This window comes from Solanum stenotomum, chromosome 3 (assembly GCF_019186545.1).
Source record: "Solanum stenotomum isolate F172 chromosome 3, ASM1918654v1, whole genome shotgun sequence".
In the NCBI taxonomy this organism is placed as follows: Eukaryota; Viridiplantae; Streptophyta; class Magnoliopsida; order Solanales; family Solanaceae; genus Solanum; species Solanum stenotomum.
In genome coordinates, this window is record NC_064284.1 from 8,494,366 (window position 1) to 8,520,970 (window position 26,605).

Here is a 26,605-nt window from a genome sequence, read left to right on the forward strand (position 1 = left end):
CTTAAATGAAAGGAATTAAGTCATAAAAAGGTCTTATAGTTGCTAGGAAAAGAATAAAATAGCATAGGGTCAATTTTGGAAAAGGACTAAGGACCCATAAAGTCTTAACTTAAAAATTCTACCTTTTCCCGTCTTAGTTCGCCCTTTTTTTTCAGCCTGACAGTGCTTCATATTTCGTGCATAACTTTTTACTCCAAGGTCGGAATTGGGCAAACTCGGTGGCGTTGGAAAGAGGACTCAAAGACCTTTAATTGGATAGGTAAATGTCCACCTAATTCATTTTGAGCTAAAAGATATGACCATTTAAAGTTGACCCTCACAACTCACTAGTTCAAATGACTAGTTTCCGAACGTCACGGTCATTTCTCATCATTTCATCAAGTTCTCAACTCCAAACTCACATGTGAGGCTCTAGTTTCACTAGTTCATTTTTAGGGTTGTTACAATGGGAAAGATGTGATGATATGGTGACTTCTTGGATCTTAAATTCTCTGTCCAAAGACCTCAGAGATAGCCTGCAGTACGTTGATAATGCCAGAGAACTTTGGGATGAATTGGAAGATAGGTATGATCAAACCAATGGGGCAAAACTGTATCAACTTCAACGAGAAATCAATGATCTCAGTCAGGGCAATTTAGATATCACTGGATATTACACCAAGATCAGGAAACTGTGGGAAGAACTCAACACTTTGGACACTAATTCACAATGCTCATGCCTATGTATATATGGTGGAAAATCGAAAATGCACAAGGCTAAACTCGATAGGAGACTCATTCAGTTCCTAATGGGTTTAAATGAAGTGTATACCATTGTGAGGGGTAGCATTTTGATGATGAATCCTTTACCTACTATGGCTCAAACATTTTCTATTCTTGTCCAGGAAGAAAAACAGAGGGAAGTCAAACCTCACAGCAAATTCAACCTGGACTCAGCTTCTTTTCATGTAAATGGAGCTACTAGTTCCAGTTTTAGGACTAACTATACCCCCTATAGGAACACTGTGAACACCAGCAGGCCTCCAAACAAGTCTAATTTGTTCTGTGACTATTGTAAAAAGACTGGTCACATCAAAGACAAGTGTTACAAGCTCCATGGTTTCCCTCCGAATTTCAAGTTCACAAAGGGCAAGAATGCAGGCACAGCAGTCATTGCTAATGGTTTCTCAGAGGAACTACTGGGAGATAGTTGTGAGAAGACACCTGAGACACGCAAAGGCAAAGGGAAAATGCATGAACAGTCAGGCCAAATTTTAACTAATCAGCAATTCAATCAACTGGTAAACTTGTTGGAGCATATGCAAATCCAAGCAGGAAACAATACCAGTAACCCTGCACATGAGAATCCAAATGGTGGAGCTGTTAACTTTGCAGGTATCCTAGCTTGCTATTCTTCAATTTCTAATATTGGTAATTTGTCATGTAAATGCCTGAAACTTAATGTTGACTCTTGGATCATAGACTCAGGAGCCACACACCATATGACCTTCACCAAGTCACTCATTAACAACCTCAGACCCATACCATATCCTTTCCTAATTACCCTTCCAAATGGCTATAAAGTGAAGGTGACAAATTGGTAATGTGTGTTTGAATCCTTCACTGACTTTGTATAATTGTGTTGTTTGTACCCAGTTTTAAGTTCAACTTAATCTCAAAGCACTGTTTGGTTTCCCACATAAAATGAATGGTCAGTTTCAATAACTCTTCTTGTTTGATGCAGGGCCCTTCACTAAAGAGCCCTCTGGAGATTGGTAGGGCACAAAATGGCCTATATTACTTGTGTTCAAGATGTCACACTTCCAGTTCTGTCAATGTTCCTACTGGATCAGTTTCCACTGTTACATCTAGTTCATCTAAACCTTGTTTTCTTACTTCATGTGTTACTTCTTCTTCTAAGTGTAATCCATGCAATCTTTCACATGTCACTTCTACTGTAAACTCTTGTAATGCCACATCTGTAAAATCCACATGTTTGAGTAATAATACTGTGCTTCCTAGTTGTGTTCATACTGCTAATGCTCCTAGTTTGAATACTTCTGTCATGTCTCATGGAAATGGTGTTGATCACTTGTGGCACAATAGGCTAGGACATATCCCTTTTGTAAAAATGAAGGGTATTTCTAGTATTCTCATTGCTTTCTCACCTAAGCAACCTTTCACATGTACTATATGCCCAATGGCTAGACAAGCTAGACTCCCTTTTCTAACAAAATCTACTGTTTCCAGCACTAATCCTTTTGATCTTCTTCATACGGACCTTTGGGGACCTTATCATGTTTCAAATTACAATAATTACAAGTACTTCTTAACCATAGTTGATGACTTTAGTAGATCAACATGGACTCACCTTCTCAGCTGCAAAAGCAACACCCTTCAAACAATAAAGTATTTTATATCTCTTGTAGAAAACCAGTTCAAGACCACTGACAAATCAATAAGAACAAACAATGGTTCAGAATTTACCAACAATGAAACCAACACATATCTCCAAGCCAAAGGAATAATACATCAAAGAACTTGTCCTTACACACCACAACAAAATGGTGTGGTGGAAAGAAAACACAAGCATCTCCTAGAAGTTGCTAGGGCACTCTTATACCAGTCCAAACTTCCCACTACATACTTGGGAGAATGTATTTTAACGGCCACTTACTTGATTAATAGACTTCCCAATTCAGTGTTGAACAACAAGACACCTTTTGAAATACTACATCACCTATCTCCCACCTATTCTCACCTTAGGTCTTTTGGATGCCTGTGTTTTCCTACGCTGAAGACTTATAAAGATAAATTTGATCCAAGATCCACACCCCACATATTTGTGGGTTATCCTTGCAACACAAAAGGGTATAAGGTTCTAGACCTGTGCACCAAGAAGATACATGTTTCCAGAGATGTGACATTCCAAGAAAATATTTTTCCTTTTGCTCTGTCTGAATCTAATCCTAGTTTTAGCACTGTATTAAGAACCTTGCATACTGATCCAAACATGTTAAAATCTACTGATAACATTTTTAACAAAGTACCTTTGCTGGATGATGATATTACCTTTACTGTCACTACCAATAATCTACCTGAGTATTCACCTACACATACACCTTTGGCAGCATTAGACACTGACCACTCATTGGTCTTGCTTCACCACCAACACATAACCAAATTCCAATCAATTGTTCCCCATCAGACACTATCACTCAACCTCCAATCCAACCTGTAAACCTCAGGAGATCCAGTAGACCACACAACATTCCTACTTACTTGAAAGAATACACTTACACATTACCTTCCTTATAACATCAATCACCAACCCCATCATCTAATCTTGTCTTTCCTTCATCCCATTTATCCTTCACAAGTTTCAATCAAGATAATCAACATTTAGTTAAAGGTTTTCTTCATGACACTGAACCATGTTCATATGAGGAGGCATCACTTGATCTTGCTTGGCAAGCAGCAATGACATCAGAATTTGAAGCATTGTATGCTAATAATACTTGGGATCTTGTTAAACTACCCATAGGGAAGAAGGCAATTGGATGCAGATGGGTTTACAAGATCAAACATAAGGCTGATGGTACAGCAGAAAGGCTGAAAGCTAGACTTGTTGTGAAAGGTTATACTCAACAGGTTAGCATTGACTATAATGAAACTTTCTCTCCAGTAGTTAAGATGACTACAATCAGAATTTAAATCAGCATGGCTGTTAAAAAAAGATGGAATTTATACCAGCTAGATGTGAACAATGTTTTCCTTCATGGAGACTTATATGAAGAAGTATACATGGACACACCTCCAGGCCTCATGATAGATGACACAGGGTTGGTTTGCAGACTTAAGAAATCCTTGTATGGACTGAAACAGGCAAGCCGACAATGGTATGACAAGCTGGCCCAAGTCTTGTGTTCAAGGGGCTATTCTCATTCAGAGAGTGATTACTCTCTATTCTACAGAAAGATTAGGAGTTCTTTGGTTTTTGTTGCTATTTATGTTGATGATATTGTCTTGACAGGTACTGATGTTGAAGAAATCACTTCTCTAAAAGGTTACCTTCATAATAAATTCAAGATCAAAGACTTAGGAAGACTTCAATACTTCCTTGGTTTGGAAATATCATATAAGGATTGTGGAGTCTTAATTTCTCAAAGAAAATTCACCTTAGATTTGCTGAAAGAATTTGAATGTTCGAGCTACACACCAGTGACATCGCCTCTTGAATCTACAGTCAAGCTCAAAGCAAGTGAAGGCCTATCGTTGAAGGATCCTACACACTACAGAAAGTTAGTAGGCAAACTAAATTTTTTGACTAACACAAGAATGGACATAGCATTCAGTGTCCAACATCTTAGTCAATTCCTTCAGAATCCCAGAGAACCACACCTCAAGGCTGCATACCATGTTCTAAGATACCTAAAAAATGATCCTTGTTTGGGTATATATTTGTCCAACAACACAGACTGCTCAATAACTGCATATTGTGATTCAGATTGGGCTGCATGCCCTGATACAAGAAAGTCAGTAAGTGGTTATGTAGTGTTGATGGGAGATAGTCCTATTAGCTGGAAGTCCAAGAAGCAAACAACCATATCTTTGTCCTCAGCAGAGGCAAAATACAGAGCAATTAGAAAGGTGGTAGGAGAAATAGTATGGCTGGAAAGGTTGTTGACAGAGCTGAACATGACATGTACCTTGCCCATATCTGTGTTTTGTGATAGTCAGGCAGCCATCCACATAGTCAGGAACCCTGTGTTCCATGAGAGAACAAAGCACATAGAAGTTGATTGCCACTTTGTTAGAGATAAACTGCAAGGAGGTCTCATTGCACTTCATCACATTCCAATTGAAGATCAGCTGGCAGATGTCCTGACTAAGGCCTTGCCAAATATCAAACATTCCCATATTTTGCACAAGTTGTTTGTGAGCTTCCCACCTCCAACTTGAGGGGGGTGTTGAGATAAATATTATTATTATCTAATTGTAATTAGACTAGCTGGCAGATTAGTTATGTGATTAGTTAGTTAGTCTTTCTGTTAGTTAGTTAGTTAGGCCTTGGGTATTGTGCATCAACTAGTTAGTTAGCTAAGCTTCTAGATCTTTCTTACATTGTTGTATATATATCGTGTAATCAACATGAAGTAATTCAGTTTTTCATTTTCCCAATTCACACAGTTTGCTCCTCTTTCTCTCATCTCGAATCTCAGTTTTCCATGTTCATCAATGGAGGAATGATCTTCTCCAGCTCTGTTTGTTTCAATATTATCCAACACATGTTTCATATGGGTGATAAGACAAAATGTTCTGGAGAATTTACAGGGGTTTGAAAACAGAGCATTGATAGTTAAAGAATGGGTTGATCAGAATCAAGTGTTGAATCACAAAATCATCAAAGGGTTTTTGAGTCATTGTGGATGGAACTCTATTTAAGAAAGTGTATGTGCTAAAGTGCCTATTTTGGCACTACCCCTTTATGGCTGAGCAGCACGTAAATGCAAGAATGGTGACGGAGGAAATTGGGGTGGGGCTGAGGATCATTCCGAGAAATGGATCAGTGAGGGGTTTTGTGGAAGTTGAAGAAGTTGAGAAAATGGTGAGAGAGTTAATGGAAGGTGAAAAGGGAGAAATGGTGAGGAAGAAAGTGAAGGAATTGGGAGAAAATGCAGAGGAAGCTACGAAAGAAGGTGGCTCATCTTAGTCCACATTAGGCCTCCTTATTGATGATGCCTACGCCCGAAAACTTTGAAATTCGAATGGGCCAGAATTTGAAGTTGATGGATTACTATTAATTTGCCACCAAAATCATAGTTCATTGTAGTTACTGAATTTACAAATCTATAATAAATTTTCTAATACAAATAGGTTAAGTTTGTCTAAATTCGTACCAAATGTAGTTCCGTCCTGCTTGTTAGTAATGGATAATCTATCTTAGGTTATTTAAGAGCTACATGTTCTTCACTGTTGATGTTTAAAGCCTTTGTGCATATTGTTGTGCTCAATAATGTATAACCGTTTGCTTTAATTTGAATATCTAATAAGGAGTTTATGATATAGGCTTTTTTTTACCCATGAAATTCAATTAAATCTTACATGACATCCTACATGAAAGTCAAAATCTTATGTTGTTAACTTTGTTTTTTTTTCTCAACTTGTTTTTTCCTTTTCCTAAGAAACATATTTTAGATTGCTAAATTTAAGTTATATCAGCCGACTTATTTGAAAACTAAATATTCGAGTTTGGGCTAGCACGGGTTCAATGTGTTTTTTTTTTTAGAAAATTGCATATAATAGCAAATTATTAATTCAAATTAAATGACATAATCACAGTTTGATTTAATTGTACCCCGTAGCAAACAGTTGTTATTTCGCCTCTCTCCCTGGTGAATCTCGCTCGCCACTCTCGACAGTCTCTCCCTCGCCTCTCTCGCTTTTATACAAACACAAATATATAAAATGTGTTTGTGTTTGTATAAAGCGAGAGAAAATTGTATATACACATATATTTTCGTTCCCCTCTCCCAGATCTCGCTCACCACTCTCACTTTATACAAACACAAATGTATACATTGCGCTTGTGTTTGTATAAAGCGAGAGAAAATTTTATATACAAATACAAATACAAATACATATATTTTCGTCCTATACACTTATGATTATACAAATACAGATCTTCCCCTGCCCAGTTTTCTTTTGTCTTTCTCTCTTTTCTCGCTTTATACAAACACAGATTATACAATTGATTCTTTTGTATATGTATACCGAAACAGATTATACAATTGTTTCTTTTGTATATATGTATAGCGAAATATACATATTAATAGTCATAGCAAACATAAAGTTTGCTATAGAGCGCAATTATGCAAACTATAGTTATAGCATACAAATATGAATTTTGTGTTTGCTATATGTGAAAGTTGCTCTCTCTTTTTTTGGGAAAATTAGTAAAGTAGTCAAAATCCTAACATAATTAGCTAAAACATCTACATTATAAAATAATTATTAAAAATGTCATTATTTTAACAAATATAATTTATCCTAATATAATTAATTTACTTTCTTTTTATTTCTCAAATCAGTTACCTAGTTTTACTCTACTATCAATTAATTTACTATCATTTTATTTCTCAAATCAGTTACCTAGTTTGACTCTACTACCAATTAAAAAGTAAAAAAAAAGACCCCACATTTTAATATTCTCTCTCTATAGGTTTTTACCCAAATCTCTCCACTCTCTGTACTCTCTCTATTGTTTCCACCATTGTTATTTCCTATACTTGTTTAAGAAATTTCTTCGACTTATACGATTTCAACATCTGGCAATTCTTTGTGAAAATTGGGGTATAATATTTAATTGTTCTCTCCTACGTCTGATCATGAGTCAGACCTGCTCCACAACTTTTCTGCTTATTGGGCGGTTTTCCTATTGGGTTCTAGATCTCCGTCGCCGCTCTATGGATGGTTCCGAAAAGACTCTTGTTGAATCCATGGAACTTGATGAATCAATTGTCAGATCGAAGTTCTTAACATCATTCTCAATTCTAAATAACCAAAATACGGTTTATTTACGTATTCATTATTTAGATATTCATCCTAATTGCATGTGTAAAACAAATTTTTTATTTTATTTTGCTTATTTTGTATTTACAATATCACTTTGTATACCAAATAGTTTGTAGTTAGATCTAATTTTGTATTCGTCCTAATGACATTACCATCAAGTTCTGTATTTATACTTGATTTTGTATTCATTCTCAATTCTAAATAACCAAAATACAGTTTATTTATGTTATATATATGTATTCATTCTAATTGCATCAGTAAAACAAATTTTGTATTATATTTTGCTAATTTTGTATTTTCAATATCACTTTGTATACTAGATAGTTTGTATTTAGATTTGATTTAGTATTCATTATCAATTCTGAATAACCAAAATACAATTTATTTACGTATTCATCAGATAAGTATTCATACTAATTGCATTAGTAAAAATAGATTTTGTATTTTATTTGGCTCATATTGTATTTTCAATATCACTTTGTATACCAACTAGTTTGTATTTAGATTTGAATTTGTATTGTCCTAATGGTATACACTCAGGTTTTGAATTGTATGGTCTAAATTTTCAATTGAAATGAGTATTTATTGTGCTCAATTTGTAAAAAGAGTTTCATCCGAAATTCTGAATACACAAAATCATATTTAAAGAAGTTCATCCGAATACACAAAATCATATCTAAAGAAGTTCATCCGAATACACAAAATCATATCTAAAGAAGTTCATCCAAATACACAAAATCATATCTAAAGAAGTTCATCCGAATACACAAAATCATATCTAAAGAAGTTCATCCGAATACATTTCAGATAAAATTATATTTAAAAAAGTTCAAACAAGTAAGGATCCAAAACTAAGGGAAATATTTTTACCTTTTTTGAAATATTTTCTCACATGATTCTCTCCATTCTGTTATTAAAAGTTTGTATTCTTTCAAATTAAATAAATATAGTCAGCATTATAACAAACCAAAATATTGACATTTTAAATAAATATTGAAAGTGTTGACAAGGGGTCCTATTAGATGCTAAAATATTGATGTTTTGAAAATTTTAATCTTAATTTATGTGAAATTGATAGAATGGAAAGTTGATCAAAATTTTGTATGATTTTTTTAGATATTTTAAGTTGTTAATTATTGTGATTTATAATATATTCTACGTATTTTTTAAATAATATTATGTGTTCTTCCTCTGTCCAAATTTATGTGGCACTAATAGAATTTCGTGAGTCACCCTTGTTTTTTGTATGTCTTTTAATTTTTTAAATAGTTAATTTTTGTGATTTATATTACTTTTTACGTAATTTTCAAATAATGTATGTTACTTTTTTTTTCCTAATTTATGCGTCACTCATGAAATTTCGAGAGTCAATCCAATGTTTTGTATGTCTTTTAAATATTTTAAATTGTTAATTATTGTGATTATTAATAACTTTTTCGAAGTTCATATAATAAGTATATGTTACCACCTCTCTCTCTCTCAATTTATGTAACACTAATAAAATTTGGGGAACTTTCGCATATAGTCACTCAAAAATAGCATAATTACGCTCCATACCTATAGTTTGCTAATTACGATTCGTAGCTACATGCTATAGGGAGGAGAGTGGCCAGCGAAATTGGGAGAGGAAGGAGAGAGACGAGTGAGAGAGGGCTCAGAGTGGGAGAGAGGTGAATTGTATATGTATATCGGTATGATAATTGTATATTATACATATGTAGTTGTATATCTGGCAAGCGAGATTGGGAGAGGGAAGAGAGAGGAGAGCGAGATTGGGAGAAGGAGGAGAGAAGCGAGCGAGAGGTTTGTATTATTCACATCTCGTTTGTATAATTCACGTGTTTTTGTAAAATTGAGTGATATAAAGTCTGGAATTATACAAATATGATAAAACTTGAAATAACAAATTGATAAAAACATAAACATATGAACTTTAAACAATTATACAAAATATATTATACAAAATCCAAAAACTACATGTTTATACAAATTTTAAAAAGTTATACACAAAAAGATTGAATGTATATAGTGACAAAACTGAAAAAACAAAGGAAATCACTGTCATATACAAATACAAATCAAACGAAGAATTGTTAGTTGTAAATTATACAAATGTGGCGAATTATACAAACGTGGCTAATTAAACAAACTTTAAATCAGTCCACGTAATTAATTGTTAATGTTAGTCTCAGGTTGTAATTATAGCAAACTATAGGTATGATGAGTAATTAAGTAGTATAAATTTGCTTAACCGCATAATTTTTCCATGAGTCAATTAAATTTTGTATGTTCTTTAAATATTTAAAATTGTTAATTATTTTGATTTATAATACTTTTACGTAATTTTCAAAAAATATACATTACTTCCTTTGTCTCAACACAAATAAAATTTTAAGAACCAACAATTTTTTTTATGTGTTTTTTGATATTTCATTATTAGTTATTGGAAACTCCCTTTTTAAATAAATCAATTTAAAAATTTAACCAAGCAAATTATAATTTTGTTACATATAAGTTAATCTATAGTTTAAAACTGAAACAATAAATATACTCTTTTTGAATGACTTTAAGGGTCTGTTTGGAAAGTCACCTGATAATTGGAATTGGTGTAATTACTAGGGTAATAATTATCAGCCTAATAATTACACAGTGTAGTAATTACACTGACTTAGCTTGTTTGATTGCCATAGTGTAATTACATTGTAATTACACATGTCATGTTTGGATGTCACAGTGTAATTACACATGTTCTGTTTGAATGCACAATAGCAATCATAATATTATATTAAATTTTAAAAATAAAAATTAATTATTTAAAATTTATACTAGACAAATAAGAAACTATATAAATGATATTAAATTAAAAATTTAAGATTTTTTTTTTTTGAAAACGTATTAATTAATAAACATATGTTCTTAACTAATATTATGAAAAAATAATTGATTTATATTTTTTCAAATTAATATATTTCAATTGAATTGATCATAAAAACTAGAAGTATGAAGTTTCTACTAACATCGTGAAATGCATGTTTGACAAAAAGATTAATATATAAATAAAATATCATAAATTATTAAAATGTTTGACAAAAAGATAATCTGTCAGGTCTAATTAAAAAATGACTTGCAATGTGAATTCAATATTACTATAAAAAATGAAACTGAAAATATAACATAAGTTATAAATTCAAACAAAAAAATTTAACATAATACTCTTATCGCAAATTTCAACATAGTATACATAAATATGATTTATTTATTTTTTTAAAAAAAGAAAACGTAACTCTATAACCTTACTTAACAATAAATTCTATTTTAATTTAAAAATGATAATACTAATAGAATTATGCTAATGAGAAAATAAGCATGACATAAAGAAATAGATAATACGAAAAAAAATGCATAGAATCACATGAAGTAAGATTGAGAACGAGAAGAAAATAAAATATAATAATTAAAAAAAAACTTTTAGAATAAAAAAAAGAACTCAAAATAATAGAAGTAAAAAAATTAAAACAAAAAAATAAAAAAGAGAAATAAAAAAAAAGAAATTAAAAAGTAATCAGCTGGTAATTACGTACACCATGTAATTACCAGCAATTCACAGTCTCTAGCTGTGAATTGGAGAGTGTAATTATCCCCTGTCAATTACACCAATTACATGCTGACCAAGTAATTATCTATCCAATCAAACAGGACAGACAATGTAATTACACCAAATCCAATTACCAGGATGTCCTTTCAAATAGGCCCTAAATGAAATCCAAAGTAAGTGGGAGGTAGAAGTTGAGTATTATTTGGTTTGATTTCAAGTTATGATGGGATAAATTATGATGAGATTATTTTTATTGAGTGTTTGGTTTGTTGTATTCAAAATAATAAATTTTAAGAACAATTTATTTTTTTTACAAAAATGTCCTTCATAAATGTAAAAAGTGATGTATAAAACGGGTTGAAAGAGACATTTTTGTCATTTACTTATTTTATCCCAGATAAGTTATCCCGGAATTACTATACCATCCAAGGGGAAGGATAACTTATCCCGGTACTAATTATTAATCTCAGAATAAATTATTCTGGACTTGCCAACCAAACAACAAATTAAATGATACTACAATTTAATCTCATGACTATTTAATATTATTCTTCACACCAAATGACCCCTAAAGTAACAAATAAAGAGGAAGGTCAAAAATGTCCTTGTAAAATGGGCCCATAACGGCAGGAAAGTGCATGAGTCTTTGGTTTTTCCTTTGGTATTAGAAATTTTTGAACTTGATCAATATAGCCAACAAAGTAGAAAAATTTTACTATGGTAGAGGTTCAATCAATCAAAGTGGAAAGAGGCTTCACCCATTTTTTGACATGTGGATTGTGGGGTCCAAACTATTAGTTAAGATTGAAAAATGAAATCAAAAGGAGAGAGAATGTAAAGTTTGAGTGGGAATTGCAAGATAATTATGGGGTACATGTCAACTTCAATTAAATAAATTAAAATATTATATTGAAAGTGAAAAAGTGCAAAGGAATAAAAAGTCATATTATTAGTTGATCAATATTTTTATTTTCTATTTTATATCCACATTTATTTAACGTGTTGAATTGAATATCTATTAAAAATATTATTCTTATATTGAAAATTGTTTACACTCTATTTTCTTTAAACTCGCGTTACTTTTAAAAATAGTTCTATATTACAAGATAAGATAAGATTTGTGTATTTTTTATTGTCTTCAAACTAATTTACTATTAACGTCAAATACTAAATTGAAGACATGCATAATTCTAATCACCTATTAAATAAACCCATTAATGCTACTAAAGCAATGGCGTGAAGAAATGGAGGACAATATGAAAAAAGAGCGGAAAAAAAGAAAGTGATATCGTTTGTTTTGAAAACTCAAAAATCTCATTAAATGATTGTTGGTTTAACTTTATCATGTTGCATTTCATTTACACAAAATATAAATTATTTCATTAGTTAAATTATTTATCGTAGTGACTAGTGAGAATGTACATTATGTTAGCATTTATTAATTGAGAAAAGGTTCTATACAAACTTGTGGTCCCTCCGTCTCATATTATTAAAAATATTTTTCCGGAATTATTATTTATTTTAGATAATTAAAATAGAGTGTATTAAGAAGAGTTACAAGGCAATTAGTAATTTTTTTCTACTTATATACAATTTCTTTAGTAAAGATGTGTATAAAAAGAAAGTAGACAAATAATATGACTATATGAGTGAGATGAAAATATATTTTCAAGGCCTACCTTGCTAGCCTTGCCCCTTTATGCGACTTTACCCATACACTGTGAAGATAAATATATTATATATTTTATAAGATTCAAGTTTAAACACAAATAAAATTATAAAAATGAAAATATAACAGTATGTGTCAAAGAAAACAGTAACAGCAACAGGTAACAAGTTAGAAAAATTAGTGATTGGGTTTTAGAGTGTTGTAACTATTCTTGTCCAGAATAGTATATTTATTGAGATATTTATATATAACTGATAGAAAAGATATGGGCAGTCAAAACAAAATTGTCAGCATAGTAACCCCACAATTGTCTTTCAATTTCCAATCAAACTTTACATTCTCTTTACTTTTGATTTCATTTTTCAGCCTTAACTAATAGTTTGAGCCCACAATTCACATGTGTAGAGCCTCTTCCAACTTTGATTGGTTGGACCTCTACCATAATAAAATTTTCCAACAAAGCCCGCCATCAGAAATGGACGAAATCAATAATAAATAATTGTCGTCAATAATTATTATATATGTACGTGTGCAACGCGTAAAGTTGATTTAGTTAAAGATTTCCAATATTTACTTAAATTGTTCCAAAGGAGGAGTTTAAAAGTTCTAAAAAATTGTGTTAGTATAAATTCGTTATTTATACAAATACATATGAAAATAATTCAATTATACAAATACATGCAAATTATATAAATGAGGTAGGTACGGTCCGCAAATATGCAAACTATAACTAAGGAGCTTAATTGAATTTATTGTAGTGACTATTTTTGAAATTTCCTCTATTAATTGAGATTTAATATTAAATTTTGGATATAATTTAAAAAATAAGTAATTAATATTAAAGAGTAAACATGCAAAAAATATTACTTTATCTTTTTTTTATATGATAAAAGAGATAATCAAAATAAAAAATCTTTAGTTTTAAAGAAGTGGGTAAGTAAAATTGAACAGAGGGTATATTATATTTAACACCACTCAACTCCCATAGCTTAGTTATCAATCAAATCCATTTTTCATTCGCAGCGAAAAAAAAAATGGACACAATTACATCACCACACTTCGTGATATTTCCTTTCATGGCTCATGGTCACACCATCCCTCTCCTCCACCTCGCCACCCTTTTACGCCACCGTTTCATCACCGTCACCATCTTCACCACCCCCGTTAACGCCCCCTCCATCCGCAATTTTCTACAAGACGCATCCATTTCCGTTATCGAACTCCCTTTTCCTAAAGACGTACATGACATCCCTCCTAATGTTGAAAATACTGAAAAGCTTCCTTCCATGTCCTATTTCTATCCATTTGCTATAGCTACAAAGCTGATGCAGCCGCTCTTCGAGCAGGCTCTATCAGCTTTGCAGCATTCACCTACATGTGTGATATCTGACGCATTTCTTGGATGGACTCAAGAGTCAGCCAAAAAAATTGGTGTCCCGACGTACTTCTTCTCTGGTATGAGTGTTTTCGCCACGACTATAGGTCAACTTCTTGGGATAGAACGTGCTGAAACTATTTCAGCAGACGAGTCTTTTACGTTTTCAGGTTTCCCATGGTTGAAGTTCACAAGAAATGATTTTCCACCTCCGTTTGGAGACCTTGAGCCAAAAGGTCCAGCCGTCGACTTTTGGATAGAGCTAGGTATTTCCATTGCAAAGAGTCGTGGGATGATCACCAACAGCTTTTACGAACTGGAACCAAGATTTGCAGACTATTTCAACCAACACCTCGGACCAAAATCATGGTGTGTTGGGCCTCTTTGCCTAACCAAGCGGCCAATTAAAGCAGCATTCTCTCAAACCGACAACAACAAACAGGAAACATGGCTAAACAATAAATTGACAGAAAAACAGCCTGTTCTGTACGTAGCATTTGGTACTCAGGCTGACATTTCTGCTGAGCAAATACAAGAAATTGCAAAGGGACTTGAATTATCCAACACATGTTTCTTATGGGTGATAAGACAAAATGTTGTCGAGCATTTGGCAGGCTTAGAGGAGAAAGTAAAAAACAGAGCATTAATAGTGAAAGAATGGGTAGATCAGAATCAAGTGTTGAATCACAAAAGCATCAAAGGGTTTTTGAGTCATTGTGGATGGAACTCTATTTTGGAAAGTATATGTGCTAAAGTGCCTATTTTGGCACTACCATTTATGGCTGAACAGCATGTAAATGCAAGAATGGTGACGGAGGAAATCGGGGTGGGATTGAGGATCATGCCGAGAAATGGATCAGTGAGGGGATTTGTGGAAGCTGAAGAAGTTGAGAAAATGGTGAGAGAGTTAATGGAAGGTGAAAGGGGAGAAATGGTGAGGAAGAAAGTGAAGGAGTTGGGAGAAAATGCAGAGGAAGCTATGAAAGAAGGTGGCTCATCCTGGTCCACATTAGACCTCCTTATTGATGACGCCTGTGCCAGAAAACTTTAAATTCTCAACTTATTAGCGTAGTGATAGTGAGAATTTAAATTTTATAAATTCTGGAGTTAATTTTAATATTTGCATGCATTTAGTAAATTTCATAATACAAAAGTAATGATTCATCCTAAAATTATTGAGTTAGTTTAAACCTATAACTAATACTATAGCTCCACCCCCTACTTATTTGGGTACGTTTTCCAAGAGCTTCATGTTCTTTCCCTGTTTGCTTTGATCAATCTCTTATAAGAAATGAAAATATCTCATAGGGGATCCAACGACGCTGGCTACACTGGCCAGTTATTATTTGCCACTAAATAAGTTTTTGGCTACATCTACACTAGCCAGTAATTTTTTTGCTATATCTTTAATACAGCATTGCACATCACAAACAATATGTATGGAAGTCGTTCCTCCAACTATGGGCAAAGGTGGAAGTTGTTGGCTCAACCACTGCTCAGTGTAAAATGTTGGCTTTCAAGCCTCTCCAAACCTAATCCCCCAACAAGTATATAGAATAAATACATTCTCCGATACTGGAAAACCCATCAAACTTGAAAGGTAGAAGAAACACCACTCAACTTTTTCAGCTCAAACTAAGAACACAGGGAACTAAATTCAAGTTTGTGTGCCACAAGTCTCATATGTCAACAAAAAGGGTGAAAACTAAGTTTTTATCAGTGAGATAACGAGTACAAACATAGGGAAACATCTAAACCCAGAATAGAAATAACATGGTCCAACGTTGAGAAGAATACGAATTCATGTGCAAATGTAGCTCATTTCTTCTCAGTGTTGATTTCCAATTCCTTTCTGAGCTGCAGAGAGAAGTCATCGTTCACATCATCATCATCCCAATCATCTTCCCATTGTTGGGTTACTTCTTTGCCTTTCTCTTTGTCCTCCCACTCTGAATTATATTATATGAAAATCATGACCAGATGTTACTCAAAGATTCAGCAGACAAATAACAGCAAAGTTGTCCTAGAGTCCTACCAGGATAATAGATTTTCCAACAAATACATCAAACGGAAAAGGAGAACATAGGACACATTGTCTTTCAAAGGAATAAAACAAAAGGATACAAAAAAGAAGGTAAAACTCTATTCCAGAATTGAGACGCCCATACAAAAGTTTAAACACCAACGTTATCAGGACTCAAGTGTGACCACAAAATGCTACCAATATCTAAAAGATGTTACCGTCAATTTTACAAGTCATCTAACTGTTTACTCAATATGGCAGGATCTGGGTAACATAGTTAAAGACTGTTAATGAGCTACTTGACTCTCAATTATACCCACTGGAAAATGACATACCATGCTAAACTTTGAGAGGAAAATTAACGACAGAAAAGAAAAAGAAAAAGGACCAGATCAGAAATTGTATTAATTGTCAAGCTTCCTCAGAGATATGTCGTTAAGGAGAATGTTACAAAAGTTTTCGAGTACAATCTTTGAGGAAAACAGACCAAAATTACTTGATCCCTAATGACAACATCTTTTCCCTTCCAGCTCCATTACCTCATTAGTTTTTTTCTCATAGCAAACGCAAGCATTTGTCAATACATTGTCCAACCAAAGGAGTCTTAGCCAATATACAACAACACATCCATAGTTTTGTTCTCTTTAAAATAAAAATTCCTCCATTAAAAAAAGAACACTTGCAAGCTAGTGATCCTCAGATAGCTGGAGGAAGAGACCCTTCCATAGCATTTTAATAGGACAACAAAAAGACGAGCACATTAAAGATGAAATTAATCTCATAAATCATCAAGAAGGCCCCAAATCCATCAGTATCTGGAAACCCCCTTCAACGTTAAGCCTTAAAAGTCAGCTCCTCCAAACATTACTTAGGTGGCAAGCTGCTAAGATCATGTGTTAATCCAACAAGATTTGAGTGTGGGTGTGGGATGAGCACCACAATTTGTCAACTCACCTGGCATGTGTTGACAACAGCTATGGCTGAGACACTGGTGGCTGGATTTTTGGATTTATAAATAGTTGCATATTTTTACTTGCAATATATGAACAGACATGCGCGCACACATATAGGTACATCTGAAAAGCTTAAACATTGTATGAGAGATACAAATGAAATAAAAATTTAGTACTTCAAAAGAACTTATTTATACTTGTGTAATTCAAATTCATCTCAATTTAAAACTGCAATGTATATGTATATTATTAGTCATACCTCAGCACATGCACTCCAACATTGATCCATATTCCTGAATCCTAAGATTAGGTAAAAAAGAATCTAACCTTTAGACACACCTCTCTACACCAATGTCCATGACTCCATGTAACGGAGTCTGGGAAAATAATGGGGAGTGTGTTTTCTTGAGGAATAACTACAGTTTGTATAGAATATGATGGGTCACCATATAATATAAGATTTGCAGATATTCCTCAAGAAGACAAATCTGGTACTTGAGTGAAGAAGGGTATAGGGGCGGACTCATTATCCCCAAGCTTCGGAGGCTGCAGTTGGTCCTATAGCTTGGCTCTAGACGGATTTCTCGGTCATCGATAAATATTTATGGTGGGGCAATAAAAGTTATCTATTGGTAAGAACAAATGAATATCATGTGCTTTCTCACTTTCTAGTAGGGTGAATAAACAATTAGTGGAGGTTCGCACATAGATACAATAAACAAAAATTGAGTAAAGTTTCATTGTTTGAGGATTATGTCTTGTGTCTACATCGTTAAATGAACCACAAGCAACTTTTTATATATGAAAATTTGTATGACACTTGTTCGGGACTGAGGCATAGTTGTTATTATTGTAGTAGTGAAGCCTATATGACAGCTAATCTAAGAACAGACTGCCTTGATCAATGTGCTATTCATCAACTGAGTAAAATCAACTGGACCAACCTAAGAAAATACTTGCACTCCTCCTCTCTCCTTCCTGTTCAAAAGTGAAATGCAAGTGTTCAATTCCCAATAAACATGACCTAATTCACTAGGAAGGTTTGGAACTCGAGATTTAGGGTAAAAGGCTAGTAAGTAGCCGAGTGTTGTCGCACTCTATGTGCGAGAGGTAGGGGTCATTTAGTAGTCAATAGTCATGCAGTCTCTTATTCTTTGGTGTGTATTACTACGTGTTGCCCATTTGCTTTGTATCTTGTTATTTTGTTGTCATATTATTCTTCCAATTCTGCTTCGAAAACATTTCTTTTGAGTTGAGGATCTAGCGGAAATCTCTAACCCACAAAGGTAGGGGTAAGGTATGCGTACAACCTACCCCAGACAATTAAACCCACTTGTGGAATTATACTAGGTATGTGTGAACAAATTCAATAGGGCTGGAGACACTGGGATTTCGTTTGACTTGCATTTCTTATCCATATTTCTAGAAGAGAATAAATGCACTACATAACAAAGTTCGAATAAATTTGGCTTGACTGGATATGGTTTAATCTTTAAACATAAATATCATCTCTTATCAACAAAAGTTACACTAGACATTTTGAGATATCACAATAGAAAATAAACCACATGGAACTCAAAAGCAACAGCAACAATATTGCCTTATTGGAAGCAGAGAGCAAGGAATATTCTACCTTATCTACAATTAAACTCCTTCCTGATTCAAAGTGCAGGTAACATCACATAATACCAGAAATTCTAACTTATATAATACAATTGATGCCTCTCTAGAATGTAAACATAGGAACTGGTACTTCATTTTGATTTTATTCAATTTTTCACTCTTAACAAGAAAGAAGAAAAATGCTTACTCACCTTGATCAATTGCAAACTCCTCAAATTCGTCATCGTCTTCGAATAGATCCATCTTCACGTCTTTAGCGGCTGGCTTTGGTTGTTCAGTCGCCATTGCTACTCCCTACAAAACGAAGAAATACAATAAACTATAAACAAACAAATAACTTGGAGAAAGCATAATTGACGACAGAAGACCAAAATAAGGATGGTAAAACCCTAGCTTCGTTCAATGAAGAAGGGGAGTGCATACACAACTTCTACCTGAAAACTGAAGGGATAAAGAAGATCAACCTTACAGAGATATCGGTAGATTTGAGGGAAAACGCTTTGCTTATTGCTCGGTTTTGATTGGAATCTAGATTTTTCTGCAGTGAAAGCAAACTTTATAGAAGCAACTGCGAGGTTTTTCTTGGGACTGGAGGCAACGATCAAACGGCGTCGTAACGATATGTGATGTTTTTCACTTATGCCCTCGTATTTTTGCTTATATGCATTTTGACCCCCTTTCGGAGCAAACTTTTGTTTTGTGATTGTTATATGTAATTTTTTTAGGAATGCCATAGTGTAAGCAACAAATTACATCATATCCCTATTTTTTTTTAATTTACAATTTTTTTTTAAAATTATTGTCATTCAGATACATCTCATTCTTTTGGATACATCACATTTGATATATTATACAACTAGTTTGTTGAGATTAAAAAGGAAATCAAATATAAAATTAAATGTTAGTTTCTCAAAATCATGCAAATCAAATTGATGTCCATCTTTCCCAAATAACAGCTCCAAACAATTCAATTTTTTAATTTTTCTCTCTCTCAAATCTCTCCCAAATTGTAATAGATTAAAAAAAATCGACAATTTTATATAGTTATGTATCAAGTACAAAAAAAACTATGAATATGAAATAGTGTTGCAGATACTTAACAACATCTGATCCATCACAACATCTTATACACAACTATGTTATACGCATAACAATCATATACATAACTATGAATATGATACAAACTGATTTTGTTATAAAACATTAGTGTATGTATCAACAGTAATATTTGATAGCGTCTACAGATACATAGCATTCTACTAGTTGAATAATGCTGGTGTATGTATCAGTAGTAAAATATAACGAAAATTATAATAATAGTGTATCCAATACATAACTATGAACATGGTACATACTAATTTGTGTTTCAATAAATTAGGCCTATGTATCAAAACTAATATTTGAAAATAATATATTGTACATGATGAAATTATAATTTATCATAAAGGTGAAACGAACGAATTATACATTAATTTAAGAATCAAAATCAACTAGATCCATTGAAAGATCTGTTGAAAGCAACAAAAAAAATATCAACAATTTGATATGCTTAAAGCAACAAAAAAATATGATTACGAAATCCTTCCACACTTTCTTCTTTTCTCTGTATCAATTCTTGTAGTTTTTTTTCACTTTCAACAATGGCGTCACCCATGGATCTCAACCCAAAGTTCCCAGAGCTACCAACAACTCTTGATAAAATTATAATGTATCATAATGTTGAAACACATGCATTATACATTAATATAAGAAACAAAAATAAATAGATACATTAAAAAAATTAAACTCATATGTATAAAAAAATATGACAACAAAAAAAATCGGAAAAAAGTTAACAATCTGATTTGTTGAAAGCAAAAAATATGATGAATAAATCCTTTTACACTTTTTCTTTTGCTCTGTATCAAATTTCGTGGCTTTTTTTCACTTTCAACAATGACGTCATCCGTGGATCTCGACCCAAAGCTCTTACCGGAGTCACCAACAACTCAACCTTTTCCCCCTTTTTTTTGGGAGTTTTTTTCACAATCAATTTTGAAGTTGAAGATGCATCCTTCTTCAACTAAATCCGTAAATTTAAAAAAAACTACAAAAATATTTAAGAAAATCGATACCTATGAAGTGGAAAGAAAAAAATGGATGAAGAAGAACTACTCTACAATTACTTGCAATCGTAAATCGGAAAGATAAAAGATTTGAAATTCAAAAATAGAGTGATGGAGATAATTGGTGATACCATGGAGTAATTTTAGGCGTGAAAAAAGGGGGGGAAAATCTTAGAATGATAGTTTACAGTGATGTATTCGAAAATTGACAGAAATTGTGGAAAGAGGAATTTTTGTAATTTTTTTAAAAATGGTAGAGAATAATAGAATTAAATCTCTTGTTATAAATAAACGTTATGCAAAATTAATAAGAATATGAATGTAAAAACTACACAAAAACATTAATAGTTTTTCCTCGTGAAGTTATGACTATAATTGCTGGACACCAATATATATATATATATATATATATATATATATATATATATATTTCTTACAAGTTATTATTATGCAATATTTGAGTATGATTGTTATGGAGATTGGTGAGGTAATTTTACTAAGAGTATATTGCTTTGAGGAATATCATTGTTGTTACATGTAAAATAATGCTATAGAAAAGTAAAACATAACATACAAAATCAATTAGGAAGAAAATCAGACTGTCTTGATGTATGATCCTTATAATGAAGTTTGAATTATTTGATTCAATGGAGCCAGTAAGTGGTCACTAGTCACTACTGGGCACATTATAGTTGGATTCAAAAGTAAGCAAAATATATGGCTATAGTTTCCATCTAATTAAAACGTTGACGTAAATACTATTTATGGATATTTTGCGTTTGTGGTCATATGTCAATACTCATTTCTTTATCAACTTAACCGGCGATAAGTACCATTATATGTATGTCATCAACCGCGCCCTAGTTAGCTGACCTAAATCAGCACAAATTAATTTTTTGAGTATCCAATCTTTTTCTAGTGATTGCTATGGCACAAAAAAAAATATCTATCCACTATTAGGAAGAACAATTAAACTACCATTGATATCTTCAACAGCTGCAGAACTAAAAAATATATAGTAGTGTTTCTATTTCTGTATTTATACCATATAATTTTTCTGGATTGAACCTCTTGACACAAGAGATAGCTCTTGCCACTAATCTTGCCTATTTGGTTATCATACAAGATCAAAATCTCACACAACAAAGAATTGTATACAAATTTATTCAAAGTATAAGTTCCCAAATCCAATGACCTACAATGATTTAGCCCCTCAAAAAAAAAAGTGAGGAACTAAACATAACACAAGTAACTACCATTCAGGACTCTATATATATTTACATGCAGAATTTGAGGATTCTAAAATTAAATCTTTCGACCTTTTTCACCTTACATCAATAAATTGTTCTTGTGGAACTTCACTCACAAGCCTAGAAGTGCTCGTTTCACAAAATCTCTGTAGAATTTTGATAAGAGACCGTGTCCTCTTCTTTGCTTGGCTGGTTCCTTCTGTTAAAAGTGAATAAAGAAGTGGCATAAGCGCCTTTTCTCTTACCAGAGCGGCTAATACCTCCGCGCCACTATTGACACATAATGACAACAAAATGGAAACACAATACTCTTTTCCCGCTCGAGATGTTGTGTTCTGTAATTGATTCAAGATTACTGGTAATGCTGAAGCTTCTAAAATCGCGAAAGACCCTTCTGTTCTTTCGGCTAATGTAGCTAAAACCGCAAGTGCATCTGTGTTTAGTTCAACTTTATCTGAAGAAGCTAAAAGATTGACTAGTGCTGGAACTGTTCCTGCACCAAGTGCTCTCTCGTGGTTCCTGTGACTCAACAGCAGCCCGAATATTGCAACTATCGCATTCTTTTTCCCGCAACTTGTTCCGTGTTTGATTAAGTCCACTAAAGCTGGAAATACTTCTGGATTTTCGCCTATTAGCTTGCGGTATTCACGAGGTGAAGAGATGTAGAAGATTATCGCTGCTGCAATTTGCTTTGATTCTAGCTTTAGGCCATTCCTGAGAACTCCAAGAATCGAATTCAGGCCCCTATTTTCCATGATCACTTTCTTTCCGTTGGAATGTTTAGATAGTTTGAGCAAGGCGGAAATTGAATGCTCTTGCATAGATGGATCATTTGTAATAAGCATTTGTAAGAGTGCTGGGATTGTTGCAGCTTCGATTAACACGGACCGGTTGAATATATTTGATTTTGCAAGCAAGCGAATTTCATAAGCAGCCTTGGTTTTCTGCTGATCAGAACCAAAATACAGCCTGCACGCGAGAAATTCGGAGAGGAATTTGATTGCTTCCGCAGCTGCTGGATTTCCTGGCAAAATAGTCCGCGATATATCACGACTCTTCTTCCTTGATTTAGCTAGTGATATTCCATTATCAGCACAGAATTGTTGGATGAGGTTCCGCAGAGAGGAATTAGATACTAATTCTGTGCTCTGTAATGTCGCCCCTGTTTTGGGACAGAGGAGGTTCCCTGACTTGAGCCATTTTTGAATCGAAGCGCGATCATAAGTCTGGCCCGTGGACACCGTCACTGGATCCGTCATGAGTTCCAGAGAAATGGGACACCTGAAATCCTCAGGATTCAAGCAACTCAGAGTTTCCAGGTTGGATGTTCCATCTGATTGATCAGAGTTCCCATAAACAGAGTCCTCAAACAAAATTCCCCTGCAATAGCTCAAGAATCCAACTAAACTGCTTAGCATAGGTACTTCTCGTTCGTAATTCTCCGAGCATTCGAAATTAATCTCATCCTCTAAGAATTTAATCTCCTTGTGACATTCTTCCCAGGTTGTGATATCAAGATATTCAAGAAATTTCTTGATTACACGGGGGTCAGGCTGAAACTTATTCTCAAATTGGTTCAAAAGCAAAATTACTCTCTTCACAGCTTCTTCGTCTTCCGGGTCGAGCTCCATTTTCGCCCTCTGTGCTTGATTAGCCACCATTAGAACTAACTCCTTGATTTCTCTGGAAACATTAAGAAAATTCAAAGGAAGAACATCAAGTGCAGTAGCCACAGTTCTAACCAAAACTTGAAATTGACTCGCTACAGAGTGGGATTTCATAAGCATCCAAGTTTTCGCCCCCTCACGCATACAATCATCTAATAAAAACTTAATCTTTTGAAACGTTGTGTGTAGTTCTGCAAAACAAAGAACAATGGAATCTCTATCACTAGGTAGATGATCCTGGATTTCCTCGAAAAAAATCAAGAGGATCCCCACTTGCCTAATCATTTCGCGAACATTTCTCCGTTGAGATGGAAAGAATTTCGATTTGAAACTGCATATGCCCTTAGACAGAGTAATCAAAGAATCTAAAAGGGTAGCCGGAGATATCCCCTCACATGGATGTACCGCCGGGAATGTCAAAATCCGGCGATCATTCCGATCAAATCTTTGAATCATCGATCGAAAAAACCTAAGTTTAATGTTTGAATTTGATGTGTTAATGAGCTCTGTTTTTTTTCATTTGAGAAAGTTAACAAATTTTGGAATTAGGAGATGGAGTCGGTTAAAGATACCGTTGGTTTAATTTATAAGAAAATCTTGACCCAAACAATGTTAAACAACACGTGGCACCAATCCCCACGCGTTAGCTATATTGTTTGTTGTTTGACTGGAGTGATTCAAGTACAGTGAAATGTGTACTTGAATTAAGGGACACGTGTACTGTACACGTGTAATGTTGATGTTTCTTGGATCTTGGGTTTGGGCCGTAAGGGCATCGGGTGGGCTGAGATTTTTTTTTGGTAATCTTTATTTTTTAGGTGATTATTATGGTGGGGCCCACTATGCCGACTCTGTTGACGTGGATAGGAAGAGAAGGTGACGTGTTGCTTAGGTTAAGGGGAAAGTGAGAAACAAATCGAAGCAATTGATTGGATGCTGATAAGGACCTCGGATTTTGGCTTTTTCGGATAGAGGTTTTGGGTTCGAATTCTCTTACATAGTAAATGAGCTTTAATTTTATGTTTTATATATGTAGTGGTTATTACCTTCCTTTGTAATAAAGCAAGAGGAGGATTCATGATTATTGAAGTTACAATCAAATATTGAGGTCCAGATAAAATTATAGGATTTACATAAATTCATATTTAAGCATCTAGATCTGTCCGGAGGTATGTTCATATTTATAGCCTACATGGGAGCAACACCTAGAAATTTTATAATAAGAATATAGTATGATGAATTAATCATATCAATTTGAATTTGATGTCTGATATCTAAATTGAAGCTCAACTAAATCTGACTTTCTTTCCTTATCAATCCTTAACATATCTTTCTATTCCTTTTGAGTTTTGAGTGTCCTCAACCTGGTCTCTTGAGCAATAAATTTGGCATATATATACATGTACAAATGTTAGTAGGGTGCGGTGTATTTCTTTTTTTAGTAAGATGTGTATTTTTAGAAAGTACAAATAACTTCGTACTAAAGAAAAATAATGCTACGTGAATGGCCGGGGTGGAGCTACTATGCTAAAACAAATAATTAAATTGACACTCATTTATTAGAAAATTATATTGTATTATGAGTAGACAACTAGGACTGTTTAAACCGAATTGAAATCGATAATCCGAACAGAAAAAAAGTTATTGGTTTATCCGTAATGGGTTATTGGTTTAGCGGTTTTGATAACGATTTTGATTTATTTTGTTATCAGCTTATCGGTTCTTAAAGATTTTAGATTTTTTCTTAACGGGTTAACCGATAACCCGATAGTAAACTAAATAATTCTATTTATACCATTTTGTATCACTACAGCAAAAATAACTTTTAGCGGCAATAAATATTGACATTAATAAAGAGTGCTAAAGTTTTTACCGGCATTAGTTAAGTGCCATTAGAACCAATGTCGCTAAAGGCTTTAGGGACATATACAAAGAGTGTTAACTGCCACTAAAAATACATATTTAGCGGCAATTAAGAATTAATTGTCGCTAATGATCATTTTTGATATAGTGTATATAAAGTCTTTGACTTAAAGTTTGGTTTCCTACTTTTATTTATGGTTGTCCCAAACCCTTGGTTATAATACAATGTTAAAGTGTTTGCTTTTGAAAAACATGTTACTTCTGAACTCACGTGCATGGTTCATTTGATTTGTCACCTTGTTTTTAAGTGATTTTTAATGTTTTTTTTTTGTCTCAAATCTTAACGGTTAAACCAATAATGATCAATAACCGATAAGTTAATATCTTAATGGTTCTATAACGGTTTAGCATCTCTACAAACCGATAACCAATAAGTCAAATCGATAAACTTCAAAACCAAATCGAACCGACCAATACGGAGCCTATAGACAGCCACTAATATACCTCGAGTCAAGTGTTGTTATGGGACACTGCTTTGTGAAATGTTCAAATAGAGGTATATATATATATATATAATAGGTATTTTATATTGTGTATAAATATAAATATTCATATTATATTATTGTTGTTAAATATGATTATAGATATTGAAATTTTGTGGGACTCTACAAAACGTATTCAACTCGAGTTGAGATTCTAGAAGGTGTGTTAAATTTCAATTAGGATTTTACTCAACCCTAAAACCCAATTCATCCCTATATAAAGGGTACTATATTCCCTTAAATAGGCATATCGAAAATTCCACCACAAATTCATGGAATATTCATAAAGATATCAAAAATCTCGAAATTCCAAAATAAATTCATGGAATATTCATAAAGAGAGCAAAATCTCGAAAATCCACCACAAATTCATGAAATATTCATAA

At 33.3% G+C, this 26,605-nt stretch overlaps 3 protein-coding genes across 3 annotated transcripts in view; 1 reads left to right on the forward strand and 2 right to left on the reverse strand.

Moving 5' to 3' along the window:
- LOC125860898 (UDP-glycosyltransferase 90A1-like) overlaps positions 1-15,660 on the forward strand; it is a 21,295-nt gene extending 5,635 nt beyond the window's left edge. Inside the window, exon 2 of the mRNA XM_049540944.1 lies at positions 13,928-15,660. Within this exon, the coding sequence (XP_049396901.1) occupies positions 13,928-15,244 (1,317 nt within the window). The 3' untranslated portion in view covers positions 15,245-15,660. The remainder of the gene's footprint in view (positions 1-13,927) is intronic.
- A 134-nt stretch (positions 15,661-15,794) lies between these two features.
- LOC125860921 (protein DELETION OF SUV3 SUPPRESSOR 1(I)-like) lies at positions 15,795-19,408 on the reverse strand. The gene is made up of 3 exons (XM_049540970.1): positions 19,262-19,408; positions 18,984-19,086; positions 15,795-16,142 (listed from the first exon to the last, which is right to left on the reverse strand). The coding sequence occupies exons 2-3, from the start codon at positions 19,075-19,077 to the stop codon at positions 16,012-16,014; spliced, it is 225 nt and encodes a 74-aa protein (XP_049396927.1). The 5' UTR covers positions 19,078-19,086; positions 19,262-19,408; the 3' UTR covers positions 15,795-16,011.
- A 2,529-nt stretch (positions 19,409-21,937) lies between these two features.
- On the reverse strand, positions 21,938-24,362 carry LOC125860886 (U-box domain-containing protein 19-like). Its single transcript, XM_049540924.1, has one exon. The coding sequence runs from the start codon at positions 24,268-24,270 to the stop codon at positions 22,222-22,224; it is 2,049 nt and encodes a 682-aa protein (XP_049396881.1). The 5' UTR covers positions 24,271-24,362; the 3' UTR covers positions 21,938-22,221.
- Positions 24,363-26,605: the final 2,243 nt, after the last annotated feature.